The sequence below is a fragment of the Theropithecus gelada genome, chromosome 19, assembly GCF_003255815.1.
Source record: "Theropithecus gelada isolate Dixy chromosome 19, Tgel_1.0, whole genome shotgun sequence".
NCBI classification, from domain to species: Eukaryota; Metazoa; Chordata; class Mammalia; order Primates; family Cercopithecidae; genus Theropithecus; species Theropithecus gelada.
Window position 1 is genome coordinate 36,091,872 of NC_037687.1, and position 17,270 is coordinate 36,109,141.

The window sequence follows — 17,270 nt, forward strand, 5'->3', positions numbered from 1 at the left end:
GCGTTTATTTTCTTGTTTTTGTTTGTTTTAGAGACAGGATCTTGCTATGTGGCCCAGGCTGGTCTCAAACACCTGGGCTCCAGCGATCCTCCCACCTCAGCCTCCCAAACTGCTAGGATTACAGACATGAGCCACTGCACCTAGCCGTATGTTGCATTTGGGCACTGGGGTCTATGAAGGTCCAACCCCATCCCCCTCCCCCGGGGCACCATCCTGGGTCGTGTCCTGTGTGACCAGAATATACCAGAATCATCTTGCTTCAGGCATGTGCTGCTTGGGTTTCTCCGTGTGTCTCTGTACCTTGTAGGTCTCCGCACGCATCCACTCAGCGTGTCCTCTGACCATACATTGGAATCACATCACACACCGGAGCACGCTGGATCAGTGTGTGTTTTGAATCATAACCGTGAGCACTTGTGTTCGAGTCAACAGGTGCCACAATGTATGTGCATTTCTCTAGGTGCTGGGTGATCGGGGGCTGCTCTAGGTATGTCCCTAAATGTTGTGTGTCTGCACATATCGGGTTTCATTCCAAGGGTGTGTAGTGTTTAGGAAACTGGGACCGCACCGTGTTTCTGTAGATGTGTGGTGTGTGGCGTCGGGGTGTCAGTATTTTAATATATATTATGTGTTTGTGTAACACCTGATGTATGTTGTGTTTGTGTGGCCACAGATGTGCATCATCCTATTTGTGGTGTTTGGGTGAGGCTCTTTGTGTCAGAGAAAGTTGTGACAACTTTGAGTGTAATATTTGTGCCTGTGTGTGGACGATGTTTGTGTGGCTGTGTGTGCCACGGGACGCTGCCTGCTTGCTAAGTGCTGGTGTGTGTCACACCATGTGTGTGGTGTCTGGGTGTGGCTGTGGGTTTCGGAGCTTGCTGGGAGTTGTGAGTCACTCTGTGTAGGTTGTGTTGTGTGCCCTGGTGTGTTAGTCTCTGTCTTGGGCCGTGGAGTGTCCTTCGGTGTCTGGGTGTGGTGAGTGGAGGTGTGTGTCACAAGGTACAGACCATTGTGTGTGACAAAGCCCGTCGTGTGTCGGTGTGTGTCTTTACCCACGTGGATGGACGTCTCTTTCTTGCTCTGCCCCAAGACACACCCTAGCCCCTCCTTATTCTCAAAAGGGGGAGCTGGGGAGCCTCCCCCTACCCTGGGGCCTCCCCTGCCCCTCCCCGCCCTCCCTGGCCGCCACCACTCCCCAGAGGGCACAGGGCTCTGCTGTGCCTCAGAGCAAAAGTCCCAGAGCCAGCAGAGCAGGCTGACGACCTGCAAGCCACAGTGGCTGCCCTGTGTGTGCTGCGAGGTGGGGGACCCTGGGCAGGAAGCTGGCTGAGCCCCAAGACCCCGGGGGCCATGGGCGGGGATCTGGTGCTTGGCCTGGGGGCCCTGAGACTCCGAAAGCGCTTGTTGGAGCAGGAGAAGTCTCTGGCCGGCTGGACGCTGGTGCTGGCGGGAACTGGCATCGGACTCATGGTGCTGCATGCAGAGATGCTGTGGTTCGGGGGGTGCTCGGTGAGTGGGGCATGGTGGCTGGGAGCTGGGACTCCTAGGTCTAAGGGTGGAGGGGCTGGGGGTCAGGACTCCTGGGTCTGAGGGAGGAGGGGCTGAGAGTCAGGACTCCTGGGTCTGAGAGAGGAGGGACTGGGGGCTTGGACTCCTGGGTCTGAGGAAGGACGGGCTGAGGGTCAAGACTCCTGGGTCTGAGGGAGGAGGGGCTGGGGCTTAGACTCGTGGGTCTGAGGGAGGAGGGGCTGAGGGTCAGGACTCCTGGGTCTGAGGGAGGAGGGACTGGGGGTCTGGACTCCCAGGTCTGAGGGAGGAGGGGCTGGGGTCTGGACTCCTGGGTCTGAGGAAGGAGGGGTTGAGGGTCAGGATTCCTGGGTCTGAGGGAGGAGGGGCTGATGGTCAGGACTCCTGGATCTGAGGGAGGAGGGACTGGGGGTCAGAACTCCTAGATCTGAGGGAGGACGGACTGGGGGTCAGGACTCCTGGATCTGAGGGAGGAGGGACTGGGGGTCTGGACTCCTGGATCTGAGGGAGGAGGGGTTGAGGGTCAGGATTCCTGGGTCTGAGGGAGGAGGGGCTAGGGGTCAGGACTCCCGGATCTGAGGGAGGAGGGACTGGGGTTCAGGACTCCCGGATCTGAGGGAGGAGGGACTGGGAGTCAGGACTCCCGGGTCTGAGGGAGGAGGGGCTGGGGTCTGGACTCCTGGGTCTGAGGGAGGAGGGACTGGGGTCAGGACTCCTGGGTCTGAGGGAGGAGGGACTGATGGTCAGGATTCCTGGATCTGAGGGAGGAGGGGTTGGGGGCCTAGACTCTTGGGTCTGAGAGAGGATGGGCTTTGGCTGGGACTCCTGGGTGCTCCCAGGGGAGAGTTAGTTGTTGGGGACCTCTGCACAAGGAAGGGAATATTTGTTTCAGTGTTTCAGTCTTTGAAGATGTTGCCATTAGACGGCCGGAGGTCCAGGACCCCTGGAGGCCAGAGGGTGGCTGATCAGACACTCAAGTCCCCCAAGAGCCAGTAAGGGGAAAGGTAGCCCCAGGTTTGGTGAAGGGAGGGTGGAGGAAAGACAAAGTTCTTCCAGTAGGCGGCAGCTCTTTGGTCCTTATCTAACCTCTAATGTTTACCCAGTGCCTTAGATGCGAAGGACAGAAAAAACTGCCTGGGGGTGGGGATGCGAAATGGAAAAGGAACCTCTCCCCTGACCTGCCTCCCCCATCCCACCCCCAACCCAGTCTCCGTTGTTAACAAGCTCGATTTCTCCCCAAATCTGCATATGCTAATTAGTCAGGGAAATAGAGGAGAGGTAGGCTCACAGGGGCCTGGACCCCTAGGGCCCAGGGAAGGAGGGGGCTGGGTCCTGGATTCCTGAGTCTTAAGGAGAAGGGAGTTTTGAATGTCTTTGGGGAAGAGGGGCTGACTCTGAAGATCGTGGTGAGTAGGGAAGAAAGGGGAAAGCGGGGTCAGGACAGGTCTCAGCAGGCTGCCGTCACATTCCAGCCCTGGTCAGGCCAGTGATGGGGCAGATGAAGGACAAGGGTTGGAATAAGTGGCTTGAGGGGAGAACAGACTTACTCAACAGGAAAGGAGGGGCTGGAGACCTCTCTGGCGGAAGGGTTGTGGAACTGGGCTGGTAGAGCCAGGAGCAGACACTGATTTGAAGTTTGGGTAGATTCCTGAGGGTCTGATGTCCGACTCGGATCTGGAGGGGGTGGTGGGCAGCTCTGAAGTGACCAGGAGTCACATGGAGGGTCAGACAGGCAGCTTCCTCTGGCCGGCGGCGGGCACTGAGGGGGTGGGGCCGCCGAAGTCCATGCCAACAGGAAGCATGGCCGGGGCCTGGCCGCCGCTGGAGCACCGCACCCAGCAGCCAAGGTGGGAACACAGTGACCCTGGCAGATGGGAAGAGTCGGGGTCCATCCTACCCCACTTCCCCCCTCTGCTTCCTCACCCCTCATTTCTTCCTTCCCTCCACCATGGCCAGGTCACCGCCTCTATCAGTAGGACCTTGGGGAAGCTGTTCCAACCCTCTGAACCTCAATTTCCCCATCTGTAAATTAGGGTAAGGGTTAAAATACATGACCCTAAGGGTCACCCTTCACCCTTTTTAATTTATTTTTTGTAGAGATGGGATCTTGCTTTGTTTGCCCAGGCTGGTCTTGAACTCCTGGACTCAAGCAATCCTCCTCCCTCAAAGTGCTGGGATTACAGGCCTGAGCCACAGCTCCTCAGTCCCCTTTTGAGGTCTCTCTTAATAACACCCATGGCCCCTCACCACCTCCATCTCAATCTAATGAGCTCATTTCTGCAAAGGACCCAGACACCTGCTCCCCAAAGGGAGGGGCTGGCAGAGAGGCAGGTGCCAAACCCTAGGAAGTCCAAGGGAACCAGATAGAGATATCCAAAAGCACCAGGTGGGGTGGAGGAGGAGGGATGGCGAGAGGTACAGAGAGAGACAGAGATACAGAGATACACGGAGAAAAAGAGATAGAGAGATGGAGACAAAGATGCAGTAAGATAGAGGTACAGCTAAACAGAAAGACAAATAGGGCTATCAAGCTACTGAGAAATCCACCAGTAAGAGATACACACATGGTGTTAGAAAAGACAATAGAAACAGAGACCCTCAAAACACATAGAGGGACAGAAACAACCATCCCTAGAGTCAGAGAAATTCAGAGAGCAGAGTACAGGCCCAAGTGCAGACAGGTCCGGGATATGGGGGAAGAGGAACTGGAAAAGTAGAGAAGACCACCAGAGAAGTGAATTGCAGTGTGAGGAGGGGGCTTTTTGTCTAGTGGTGTGGGGGGTTGAGACAGACTGAAGAAGGAGGCAGGGAACCAGGGAGCCATAGAAGGTGGGGGAGGGCTGGTGACAACAGCACTATTGTTCTGGTAGGGGGTTGGGGAGCAGCCCCTGGGGCAGGAAACTGGCTCTCTTCCCCTGCTCAGAGGCGTGGTGCTGGCCCAGCCAGGGGAGCTGGCAGCCCTCTTAGGAGAAACAGGTGCAATGGTTTGTAAGGATGCCCACGTGGACCCCTCCCCCTGCAAATACCCGCCAGGCAGGGACCAACCCCTCTTAGGAAATCCAACAGTCCCAGTCCCCTCTAAATCCCTCTCTCCAGAATTCTAGATTCCTCCAAGGTTGTGCCACACAAAGAGAGGAAAAAAAAAAAAAAAAAGCAACAACTGCTCCGTGGTTTCTGGAGGCCCTGTGCTTCCGGCCAGATCTACCCTGGGCTTAGAGCCAGAAGAGAGGGGCAGGGTGGGGGGTGGGGAGCTGCAGGGAGGCAGAACTGAGGGGGCTGGCTCGGAGCTGAGGCTGGGGTCTCAGGGACTCAGCCCTCTGGATGAGAGCAGGAAAGGGTGTGATTCAGTCTTTGAGGACTGAATGGTAGTTTCTACATTCTTCCAGATTTGGGGTTGGGGATGGTTGAAGTTGGTTTCTAGGGCAACACCAGCTGGGTGGGAAGGGAAGGGGAGGGGGCACTCTCCAGAAGCTAGATGTCTTTTTCTAGACACCACACACACACACACACACACACACACACACACCCCTGCAGAACTATTTTTGATGGGAAACAGGACAGGAATAAGAAGGAATGTGAGTTTCAAGGCCCCCCTTCATGGATATGGGTCTTGGGAGAAGAGCTGAGGAAGAGGGTAGACACCAGCATCTGAACAGGGTTGAGCTGTTGGGGAGAAATAGAGCATTCCTGGGGACCAGATGATGGTGTTTTTTTGTTTGTTTGTTTGCTTGCTTGCTTGTTTCAAGACGGAGACTCACTCTGTTGCCCAGGCTGGAGTGCAGTGGCGCGATCTCTCAGCTCACTGCAACTTCCACCTCCTGGGTTCAAGAGATTCTGGTTCCTCAGCCTCACAAGTAGCTGGGATTACACACCTAGCTAATTTTTGTATTTTTAGTAGAGACTGGGTTTCACCATGTTGGCCAGGGGGTCTCAAACTGCCGACCTCAGGTGATCTGCCTGCCTCGGCCTCCCAAAGTGTTGGGATTATAGGTGTGAGCCACCGCACTGGGCCCAGATGATGGTTTTGAGACTTCCCCAGAACCGATACATCAAGAGGGACTGGTCTGTGGGGGAAGGAGGCTAGGAAAATTGGGAATCGAAAAAAAAAATGGTGGTTTTGAAGGAAAGGTGGAGGGCCAGGTGGAGGGAGACCTGAGATCTCACACTCCTTTTTCTGTCCCTCCTGACAGTGGGCGCTCTACGTGTTCCTGGTTAAATGCATGATCAGCATTTCCACCTTCTTACTCCTCTGCCTCATCGTGGCCTTTCACGCCAAAGAGGTCCAGGTAGGGCAGGCCCCGCCCCTAAGCCTTGCTCCCCTCAGTGCCCTGTCAGCTCATACTTTCCATCCTCCTCCTCCTCCTGATCTGAGTAATGAAGTTCCTCTGCCCCAGATGCTGTGTCCACACCCTCACCCACCCAGATGGGATGAACCACGAGTAGACAGGCAGAGCCTCCCCAACCAGCCCCGCTCTTCCCCTGTAGCCCCTGGTCCCCTCTTGCACACTCACAGATGCTGAGAGCGAACCTGCAGCCCTGCTTCTGCCCCCAGGCCTCTGTCCACTCTGCTCCCAGGCAACCTCAGCCTTCCAGATCTCTGTACTCCAACATCGCATCCCCAATCCAGTCCCCATGCAACCTAAGGTCCCAGAGGTGCCCACTCCTTTCCTTTTTTTTTTTGGCCTGTTGCCCAGGCTGGAGTGGAGTGGCACGATCTCTGCTCACTGCAACCTCCACCTCCTGGGTTCAAGCAATTCTCATGCCTCAGCCTCCCAAGTAGCTGCGACTAAAGGCAGATGCCACCAGGCCCGGCTAATTTTTTTGTATTTTAGTAGAAACGGGGTTTCACTGTGTTGCCCAGGCTAGCTTCCAACAAATGAGCTCTAGCAATCTGCCTATCTTGTCCTCCCAAAGTGCTAGGATTACGGGCTTGAGCCACTGCACCTGGCCCAGTCCTAGGGGTGCCCACTCCTAATCACCCTATCTCTGTGCCAATAACCTCCCTCTTGCCCCAGACCCAGGAATTCTCCCCATCCATACTCCACCTTGGGTCTCACCCAAACACATCCCATCCCCCACTGCCCCATTGCCCCAGATGCTGTTGCTCCATTCCCTTTCCCCTCTTCTGCGTCTCCTATCATAACTTTGCATGTAAAATGGGGATTATCGGTCATGTGTGGCAATTCTCTGAGCAGTGCCTGGCACATAAGAGGTGCCCAGTAAACAGTGCACATTATCATCTTATCATAGAGTAGTCAAATGGTCTGTAGCTCAGTGCACCATTGCCCATGGGAGGGACCTGGACCTCAGTTTCCATACCTATAAAATGGTGGCAATAATAAATAATATCAGTCTCACTGGGCTGTGGACATTTACTAAGTCACAACATGTAAATGGGATAGAGCAGTGTCTGGCGTATCCACAGTGCCCAGTACATGCTGATTTTGCTATTGTTATTGTTTTGTTTTGTTTTTGTTTATTTTGAAATGGAATCTCACTCTGTTACCCAGGCTGGAGTGCAGCAGTGGCGTGATCTCGGCTCACTGCAACCTCTGCCTCCCGGGTTCAAGTGATTCTCCCACCTCACACTCCTCAGAAGCTGGGACTATAGGTGTGCGCCACCATGCTCGGCTTATTTTTGTATTTTTCAGTAGAGATGGGGTTTCATCATGTTGGCCAGGCTTATCTCGAACTCCTGACCTCAAGTGTTCCACCCACCTCAGCCTCCCAAAGTGCTGGGATTACAGGCGTAAGGCTTTGTTATTGCTGATATTATTATTACAGTTATTACGCGTGTCAACTGAAACAGAAGTAGGAGCGAGCTCCAGACACGTGGAATGCAAGCTCTAGGGAGGCAGGGGGGTCTGTTTGGTTCACTGTGTATCCTTAGCACATAGAACAATGCCAGGCACACAGTCGGCACTCAGTCAGTGTTCAAAGGCTGGAAGTGGGCTGAAGGAGGAGAAAGTGGAGAGATGTCTTCCACAAGTCCTGTCCCGCTCCCTCCCTATCCCTCTCCCGCCCTGCTCTATCTCCCTCCCTCCCGGCCAGGCGGGCACACCCCACTTATCTCAGGGCGCAGGGAGGCGCGGGCCGCCGCCTGACCTGCGCCTGACCCCTCCCTTCTTGGCCCGTTCCCCGCAGCTGTTCATGACGGACAACGGGCTGCGGGACTGGCGCGTGGCGCTGACCGGGCGGCAGGCGGCGCAGATCGTGCTGGAGCTGGTGGTGTGCGGGCTGCACCCGGCGCCCATGCGGGGCCCGCCGTGCGCGCAGGATTTAGGGGCGCCGCTGACCTCCCCGCAGCCCTGGCCGGGATTCCTGGGCCAAGGGGAAGCGCTGCTGTCCCTGGCCATGCTGCTGCGTCTCTACTTGGTGCCCCGCGCCGTGCTCCTGCGCAGCGGCGTCCTGCTCAACGCTTCCTACCGCAGCATCGGCGCTCTCAACCAAGTCCGCTTCCGCCACTGGTTCGTGGCCAAGCTTTACATGAACACGCACCCCGGCCGCCTGCTGCTCGGCCTCACGCTTGGCCTCTGGCTGACCACCGCCTGGGTGCTGTCCGTGGCCGAGAGGTGAGGGTGCTGGAGGCATAAATGCGCAGGGGAGGGAACCCCGGACAGCCGCGGTGGCCGTCTTGTGCCGCGGTGCAGGTTGAGGCCCCCTAGGACCAAGCAGAGGTCAAAGTTCACACTTTGACCCCTTCTCCTCTTGCTGGCTGCAATTTGCCCACACTCGCATCAACTGGGGTGAGAAGAACCAACAGACAAGCCCCCAGCCAATCCTCCATGTGCAGCCTTCAGTCTCCCCAAATGCACACACAGACCCTAAAAAGCCCTTCCCTTCTGGCTCCTGGACTTCTACTGCCTCAGGTTTCCAGGCCATCTGTTCGGTCTCCAAACCTGTCTCTGGGACCTGCCTAAAGGGTTGCGTCTGCCTTGGAGGAAGGGGACATATTTTCCAAATTAGCACAGAATGCACTGTAGGTGGGTGCTTTCTGTGACCTTAGGAAGGGGATGATTTGGAGCTTCTCTGGAAAATAATTCCATGCAGGGAATTGGAACTAGATCCTGGTTGCCGCCTGGATACTGTGTAACCGGAAGCCGCACCTCAATTTCTATCCCTTATAGAGAAAGAGGTTGGGAGTGATCTCAGCCAGTGGTTTTCAAAGTGTGGTTTCAGGACCAGCAGCATCACCTGGGAACTTGCAAATGAAAACTCTCAGGTCCCTTCTAGACCTACTGAATCCTGAAGGGTAGGGCCAGCAATCCGCTTTAGCAAGCCCTCCAGGTGATTGTATGGCCCAACCAAGGTTGAGAACCTCTGGTCTAGTGTATGTGGCAAAGATCCTTCAGGGCAGGAGGAGAATGAGAAGATCTGGCTTTAGATCTCTCCTCTCTGAGCCTCAGTTTCCTCATCTGAAAAATGAGTGTCACATTCCACCATCTGTAGTCTCCCTGACAGTTCTTTTTTTTGAGATGGAGTCTCAGTTATCCAGGCTAGAGTGCAGTGGCACGAACTCTGCTTCCTGCAACCTCTGCCTCCTTGCTTCAAGCGATTCTCGAGCCTCAGTTTCCCAAGTGGCTGGGATTATGGGTGTGCACCACCATACCTGACTAATTTTTGTATTTTTAGTAGAGACCATGTCACCATGTTGCCCAGGCTGGTTTTGAACTCCTGATTTCAAGTGATCCTCCTGCCTCGGCCTCCCAAAGTGCTGGGATGACCGTGCCCGGACTCTGTCATGATTTTTTTTTTTTTTTTCTTTTTGAGAAGGAGTCTTGCTCTGTCGCCCAGGCTGGAGTGCAGTGGTGCAATCTTGGCTCACTGCAAGCTCTGCCTCCCGGGTTCATGCCATTCTCCTGCCTCAGCCTCCTCAGTAGCTGGGACTACAGGCACCCGCCACCATGCCCGGCTAATTTTTTATATTTTTAGTAGAGACAGGATTTCACTGTGTTAGCCAGGATGGTCTGGATCTCCTGACCTCATGATCTGCCTGCCTCAGCCTCGGAAAGTGCTGGGATTACAGGCGTGAGCCACTGTGCCCGGCCCTCTGTCATGATTTTAAACTTTCACCTCCTAGGATCTTAGTTTTCCCAACTGGGAAATTGGTCAGAATCAGGATTAATGAATGATCCCCCCACCATGTTTCTCATCTGAATGATGGGAGAATGGGGAGGAAGTCAAAGTTCCAAATTCCAAGGCAGAAGTCCTGAAACTAGAATGTACTTGGGAACGAGGGGGGTGGGGTTTGTAAACAGTGCAGATTCCATCTTCGCTCCTAGAAACTCTAACCTGGTGGGTCTGGGGTGTCTGGGGCTCTCACGAATGAAGTTTTCCCTGCTTATCTTGCAGCAAGGGGCTTGTGGACAAAGTTAGACAAATCTCAATATTTCAATCCCTTCCATGGCTGGACTTAAATGTCTCCTTCTGGCCAGGCGCGGTGGCTCAAGCCTGTAATCCCAGCACTTTGGGAGGCTGAGACGGGTGGATCACGAGGTCAGGAGATCGAGACCATCCTGGCTAACCCGGTGAAACCCCATCTCTACTAAAAAATATAAAAAACTAGCCGGGCGTGGTGGCGGGCGCCTGTAGTCCCAGCTACTTGGGAGGCTGAGGCAGGAGAATGTCGTAAACCTGGGAGGCGGAGCTTGCAGTGAGCTGAGATCTCGCCACTGCACTCCCGCCTGGGCGACAGCGAGACTCCGTCTCAAAAAAAAAAAAAAAGTCTCCTTCTGTGAAGTGAGGGGAAAGGAAGGCAGAGTCCCACCAAGCCTTTTTACAGTGCTTTTTGATCCTGATAGGGCCCCTTCTGGACCACACAGCATCTTTGTGGAAATTAGAAAAATATACCCCTTCCTCTGGGTGGATGCAGCCGCCAGTCAGGGTCTGACTGGGTTTTGGCCGCCTCTTGACTCTCCACCCTCAACCACGTGCTCTGAATGCCACAGCAGCCCAGGTAGCCTAGCTGAGACCATACCGGCATTGGGATTGTCCAGATCCAGTCTCAGATCCCAGAGTGGCTAAGCAACTCGCCCAGGTCACACAGCAGAGAGGAGGCCATGCAGCCTTTCCAAAGCTCAGAACTTAATGGCTTTTTGTCCAGCTGATTCTTAGGACTATGGGTGTATACTGGGAGGGGAGGGGAGGGGAGTTGAGGGTAGGGGAGGGGAGGGCATAGAGGGAAGGGGACTGAATATCATGGAAACCTCCATGGTGGGGTTTTAGAACTAACCCACCCTTCCCCATAGGCAGGCTGTGAATGCCACCGGGCACCTTTCAGACACACTTTGGCTGATCCCCATCACATTCCTGACCATCGGCTATGGTGACGTGGTGCCGGGCACCATGTGGGGCAAGATTGTCTGCCTGTGCACTGGAGTCATGGTGAGTACGGCCCCCTTGGGGACCTGATCCTCATCCCAAACTGGTCATCCTCTGGCCCCAGGAAGCCATGGAGGCAACACAGGCTCTCAGGGACAGCTCCTGAGAAACTTGAGTGTCTGGGGCGCCCACAGCCCCATTCTCTCTTCAAGACCAAGATACTCACCGGTAATCCCAATATTTTGGGAGACCAAGGTGGGAGGATCACTTGAGCCTGAGTTTGACGTTCCAGTGAGCTATGATTGTACCATTGCATTCCAGCCTGGGTGATGGAGTGAGACCCTGTCTCTTAAAAAATAAAAATAAAAAATCAGACCTAGGAATCCAGTCCCTGAGGCCTTGCTCACTCTAGAACCTAGGGCCCAGCCCTTATCCTCCTCAGGGACCCAGGCTCCTGACTTCCCAGCCCCATTTTCTTTCAGAACCCAGAAATTGTCTCCCAGCCTCCACCAAGGGTGTAGAGTCCAGTTATCAAGTGCATGCCTATGGGGCTAGGCTACCTGGGTCCAAATCCTGCGGCTGCCACTTCCTGGCTGGGGAGCTCAGGCGAGCCACGTGATCTCCCTGGGCCTCACTTTCCTCCCCTGTAAAACGGGGATGCTGATGCTAGCATGCTCCTCATGGGCTTGCTGAGATGATTAAATGGGTTCAACTATGGAAAGCGCTTCCAACAGTACCCAGCCCACAGGAGGTGCTCGGTAAGCAGGTCTGGGGGCGCCCAGGCATCCAGCCACCTCCCCACCAGCTCCTGTGCCCTCGAGGATGAGGCAGAGGCTCTGCAGCCTGAGTCAGCCTTTTCCTGAACCCCAACATCCACCTCCTTCCCTCCGTAGACCCAGTCACTCAGGTCCTCCCACCCAGCCCTGGCCCCCTCTAGAGACCAGCACCTAATGCCTTGGCCTTCACCTCCCTACAAGATTGGGTTTCCTTCACCCTCGGGGATCTAAGCCACCAGCACCTAGCCCAGATGTGGACCCAGGAAAGACATATCCATCCCCCCAGTCCCTGGGTGCACAGGTGAAGGATGTGGTGACCTTCACTCCCCCAGTGGTGAGTCTTTAGAGCAAGGGAAGAGGGGCAGAGACTCAGTTAGGGAACTGCAGTGTCGTTCAGGACCTCCTCCTTCACTTGACAAAAGGAGAAACCAAAACCTAGAGAGATAGGGCGATGCGCACTTGAGCTCACAGCCTGCTCCTGGCAGAAAGGTTCCATGGCACAGTTGAGCCATAATAGCTTACTTTTTTTTGAGACGGAGTCTCGCTCTGTCACCCTGGCTGGAGTGCAGTAGCACCATCTCGGCTCACTCTCAGCTCGGCCTCCCGGGTTCATGCTATTCTCCTGCCTCAGCCTCCTGAGTAGCTGGGATTACAGGCGCCCGCCACCACACCCGGCTAATTTGTTGTGTTTTTAGTAGAGACAGGGTTTCACCATGTTAGCCAGGATGGTTTCGATCTCCTGACCTCGTGATCCACCCACCTGGGCCTCCCAAAGTGCTGGGATTACAGGCATGAGCCACCACGCCCGGCCCATAATAGCTTACTTTTACTGAGCACATACTCTGTGCCAGTCTCTGCCCTAAACACTTGCCAGGGGTAACTCATGAAATCCACCGAGTAACCCTGTTGAGGCCATGCCCATTTCACAGATGAGACACTGAAATACTGAGAGATTAAATAATTGGCTCAGAGCTGGGATTGGAACCCAGGCAGTCCCCTGGAGCCAGTATTTGTGACTGGAAGTTGTTCTGGGTGATCAAGAGCTGAAACTATAGGGTGGGGGATGCTTCCTAGGACAATTCATTCTAACTAGGGGACAGGTGAGCAGGTGCCACAAGCAGTCAGGAATTGGCAAGGCCATGAAGGGCCAGGAGCATTGGGAGAAGGAAGGGAGGAGAATGAGTGTTCGGAGGAAGGTGCTCAGGGAGGGCAGGCAGAATGGAGCCAGGGCTGAGTTGTCTGAGTGAGAGGCGTAGACCTTGGAAGGCCTTGGTAGCCAGGCTGAGAAGTTCAGGGCAGTGGAAGCCTAGGAGATTAGAGGGGGCCAAGGGGGTTAGGGGAGGATGAGTGGGAGGCTGGAGATGGTCCAGGAGAGAGAGGACAGGGCTGGAGTTAGGAAGAGGCTGTGGAGGTGGGAGAAGGAGGGACACCCTCCACAATGCAGTGGCCGACCATGTCAGCAGTGAGGACCCAGAGGCCTGCCCCTGGCTCAGAACCCAGCCTTCCTCTTGCTCCTCCAATCATACCCCTAATGCAAGAGGCCATCCTGCGAGTGTGAATACTACACATCCAATTTGGGCTCGTACATAGGCGATTTATGATTCTAGCTTCCCCATTCTGAGCTGGGACCTTGGCTCTCCTCTCTCAGCCTGTTTGCTTGTCTGTCAACTGGGGATATTGTGCTTGCCTTCTGTGGCTGTTGGGAGGGTTCAAGGAGGGAGTCAGTGGCACAGCCTCATGCCATAGTACCTGTTGTGCCCACAGGGGGTCTGCTGCACAGCCCTGCTGGTGGCCGTGGTGGCCCGGAAGCTGGAGTTTAACAAGGCAGAAAAGCACGTGCACAATTTCATGATGGATATCCAGTATACCAAAGAGGTGAGGATGGGCATATGGCCCCCATGGCACACCCCTCTTTCAAGAGGCAGGAGTCCAAGCTCCCCCGCTTCCCCTAGGACCCGAGTCCCAGCCCGAGCCCTGCCTTCCCAGAACCGTAAGGGTCTATCTCCATGGACACTGTGCCACCCACCCCCAGATGAAGGAGTCCGCTGCCCGAGTGCTACAAGAAGCCTGGATGTTCTACAAACATACTCGCAGGAAGGAGTCTCGAGCTGCCCGCAGGCATCAGCGCAGGCTGCTGGCTGCCATCAACGCGTGAGGGCGCTTTGTATGCACATGTGTCCATGTGCACCCATGTCCAAGTCACCTCTCTGCATGGCTTGTGTGTGTGCGTGTCCATGCCCGTCCAGGTCAGGACACCCAGGGGTGGTCTCACTCAACAGCTTGTCCACCTGGATCTGACCATGCATGACTCTGTGTGTCTGTGCTGGTTTGTCTTTGCATATCTTGGCGTGTCTGTGGACCTGGGTACCTGGGTTTCTACTGGGGATGGGGCTCATGGGGATGTGCGGTGCAGTCATCCCCTCCCACTCTTTCAGCTCTTTGACAACGTTTTGTCTTTGTTTTGTTGCTTCATGTGCCTCTCCTCCCTTCATTCCACCCCTGAGCTACAGCCACATTCAGGGACCAGGCTTGTAAAATTGACTCCCCACTTCTTCCCACAGGTTCCGCCAGGTGCGGCTAAAACACCGGAAGCTCCAGGAACAAGTGAACTCCATGGTGGACATCTCCAAGGTACTAGGATCCCATGGGAGGATGTCTGGAAGAAGGGGGAGGTTGGGGCCACAGGGAGGGAAATCTGGCTCTAGAACAGGGAAATTTGGCAGGAGCCTGGCACACACAGGCTGTCAGTAAAGGTCTGTGGTTGAATGAAGGAAGGAAGGAAGGAATGAATGATGCAACACAGAGCTTCTTACATTCATGCAAGGAACAGATCCCTTACAAACTGAAAAAAAAAAAAAAATTGCACAAAGAACCCCAGTGTTTGGTTTCAAATTATTTTTATTGTTAAGTTACTTACATGTGGACAGATATAAAATTCCTTCCAACTACAACTCATACAATAAAACCAAAGCAAATTTACAAACCAAGCCCATAGATGGCAAAACCAATACAATTAAAATGAACAACACTGACAAGGACACAGGTGACATTGTTTCCGTAAAACTCAATCTCTGCTGCTCTTGTGGAGGGGTGCTCAGGGCCACAAGGACTTCCATGCAAGTTTGCCTGGCCAAGCCGTGACTCAGCTACCCGCCCCCTTCTGCTGAGACCACTTGATTTTGCCGGTGCTCAGGGACAGTGATGTCACAACACCCCCTTGGCCTGGCTCACAGCATCTTTTGCTTATCCGGTGGCCTTTGCTTTTTCTCGTTAGCCCATGGCAGTTCAAACAGTGGCCCCTGGCACCAATGCCATGGTAAGCACGGTCACAGATGCAGGCCCCAAAACCGCATGGCAGGTCTCAGTGAGGAGGCGGTGGCCCAGATCGGCAGGAATTGGCAGGCGGTAATTTCTGAAGGTTATCAAGCCAAAAACACAGAATTCAAGAATTTCCACAGAAAACCCACAAACCCTCAGGGATCAAGCAAGCTGTGAATCCTAGCCAGAGAGAGTAGTAAAAGACTATGTGGATTTGGAAGTCAGGCACTATCCATGCTATAAATATTTAATGAGCACCTACTATGTTCTAGGTCTTACTTCAGGAGCTGCTTTGGGCATGTCATTTAACGGTTCCATGCCTGTTTCCTCAGCTATAAGATGGGAACAGGATTCCCATTCCCAGTGGCTTTTAGGAGGATTTTAAACCATACAGGGAAACACCTGGGCAGGTAGCTGGGAAGTGGTACATGGTAACAGTTATTATTGAGGATAATCCTCAGAGGACCACAAGGATGTAGTCAATATTGGTTCCACTGCCTTACGCTATGGAGCAGGCAGGGGTCGACCCCACCCCCCTGACACCTCTGATCCTCTCCTCCCGTCCAGATGCACATGATCCTGTATGACCTGCAGCAGAATCTGAGCAGCTCACACCGGGCCCTAGAGAAGCAGATTGACACGCTGGCGGGGAAGCTGGACACCCTGACTGAGCTGCTTAGCACTGCCCTGGGGCCGAGGCAGCTTCCAGAACCCAGCCAGCAGTCCACGTAGCTGGTGAGGGGGCTGGGACTTGGGCAGGAAGGCATCCCGGAGGAAGGGTTCCTGTGGCCAGCACCCTCTGTGGCCAAGGGGGCAGGGGATGGCTGGGAGACACGGCCACCTTTTCTCGTCAGCTCTGGCACTGTCTGGAGGAAAGGACTCAGTTCAGGGCTGGATTGGCAGTGAAGGAAGATGGTGTTCCCTCTCCCCTTCACTGACCCTTGATGCCCTTCTCCCTCTTTGCTTGGTCTCTCTCTCTCTCTCTGCCTGTCCTGGGCACATTCTCTGGCTCTGTCCATTCAATGTGTCTGTCTAAATGCCCTCCTGCACCCTGGCCTCGGGGCCCAGAAACACCTACCCCCTGCCTCCCACCTCTGCTCAGCAGGTTCTGTCTGCACCTCGGTGTGTCCCACTCTCACTCTCCCTCTCCCTCTTCCTGACCTGCCTCTCCATCAGTCTCTCCGTCTCTCCAGGACCCACGGAGGAACCAGGCTACTTTCCCCAGGACTGAGGTGATGTACGTCGTCTCTGCCACTCCTGCCCCGGCCCCGAACAAAGCACCTCAAGTGCAAGGACCAAAGGGGGCCCCGGCTTGGAGTGGGTTGGCTTGTGATGGCTGCTGGAGAGGACGCTGGCTAAAGTGGGGAGGCCTTGGCCCACCTGAGGCCCCAGGTGGGAACATGATCACCCCCACTCTGCATACCCTCATCAAAATCACTATGCTGCTATGGACGACCTCCAGCTCAGTCACAAGTGGAGGCGCCTGGAGGCCGGACTCCTGGGTCCCTGGGGAAGAGGGTACTAGGGGCCCGGATCCAGGATTCTGGGAGGCTTCAGTTACCGCTGGCCGAGCTGAAGAACTAGGTATGAGGCTGGGGCGGGTAGGAGGTGGCGCCCCCTGGCGGGACAACAAAGAGGACACCATTTTTCCAGAGCTGCAGAGAGCACTTGGTGGGGAGGAAGAAGTGTAACTCACCAGCCTCTGCTCTGATCTTTGTAATAAATGTTAAAGCCAGAAGTTGCCATTTTTCTCTAAACATATCTACACTCCTCACTGGCAGACCATCCAGTGGAAGACTGCTGCCCTGTTTGAACCTGTCTCAGAGGCCTCCTCCTCTAAGTGCCCTCTCAGGTCTGTAGGCTGGGCAGTCCTCAGCAAACCCCTGCCCAGATCTGAGGCAAAGAGCAATGGCTTTGAACTCAGACAGATCAGGTTCCAAATCCTGATTCTGCCATCCACTGGCTGTGTGACCTCGGGTAAGTGGCTTCACCTCTGAACAGTTTACCTCACCTGTAAAATGGGACTGTCTCCCCATGGGACTGCTGTGAAGATTAAAACATGGAGTAGCCCAGAGGCATTTAGTAGGAACCAAATATGTGAGAAAGAATTTTTTTTTTTTTTTTTTTTTTTTTTGAGATGGAGTCTCGCTCTGTCACCCAGGCTCCAGTGCAATGGCACAATCTCGGTTCACTTCAACCTCTGCCTCCTGAGTTCAAGCGATTCTCCTGCCTTACCCCTAAGTAGCTGGGATTACAGGCACCTGCCACCATGCCTGGCTAATTTTTGTATTTTTAGTAGAGATGGGGTTTCACTATGTTGCAGAGGCT

At 54.6% G+C, this 17,270-nt stretch overlaps 1 protein-coding gene across 1 annotated transcript; it reads left to right on the forward strand.

Moving 5' to 3' along the window:
• The first annotated feature begins 954 nt into the window (after positions 1–954).
• Positions 955–16,680, forward strand: KCNN4 (potassium calcium-activated channel subfamily N member 4). The gene is made up of 9 exons (XM_025369206.1): positions 955–1,509; positions 5,718–5,813; positions 7,672–8,099; positions 10,776–10,911; positions 13,389–13,499; positions 13,657–13,775; positions 14,186–14,255; positions 15,510–15,677; positions 16,136–16,680. The coding sequence occupies exons 1-8, from the start codon at positions 1,351–1,353 to the stop codon at positions 15,672–15,674; spliced, it is 1,284 nt and encodes a 427-aa protein (XP_025224991.1). The 5' UTR covers positions 955–1,350; the 3' UTR covers positions 15,675–15,677; positions 16,136–16,680.
• The last annotated feature ends 590 nt before the right edge of the window (positions 16,681–17,270 follow it).

Coding starts and splice junctions, on each gene's coding strand:
- KCNN4 (XM_025369206.1), top strand. CDS start 1,351: ATGGGCGGGGATCTGGTGCTTGGCCTGGGGGCCCTGAGACTCCGAAAG. Junction 8,100..10,775: donor GTGCTGTCCGTGGCCGAGAG/GTGAGGGTGCTG, acceptor CCTTCCCCATAG/GCAGGCTGTGAATGCCACCG. Junction 13,776..14,185: donor CTGCTGGCTGCCATCAACGC/GTGAGGGCGCTT, acceptor TTCTTCCCACAG/GTTCCGCCAGGTGCGGCTAA.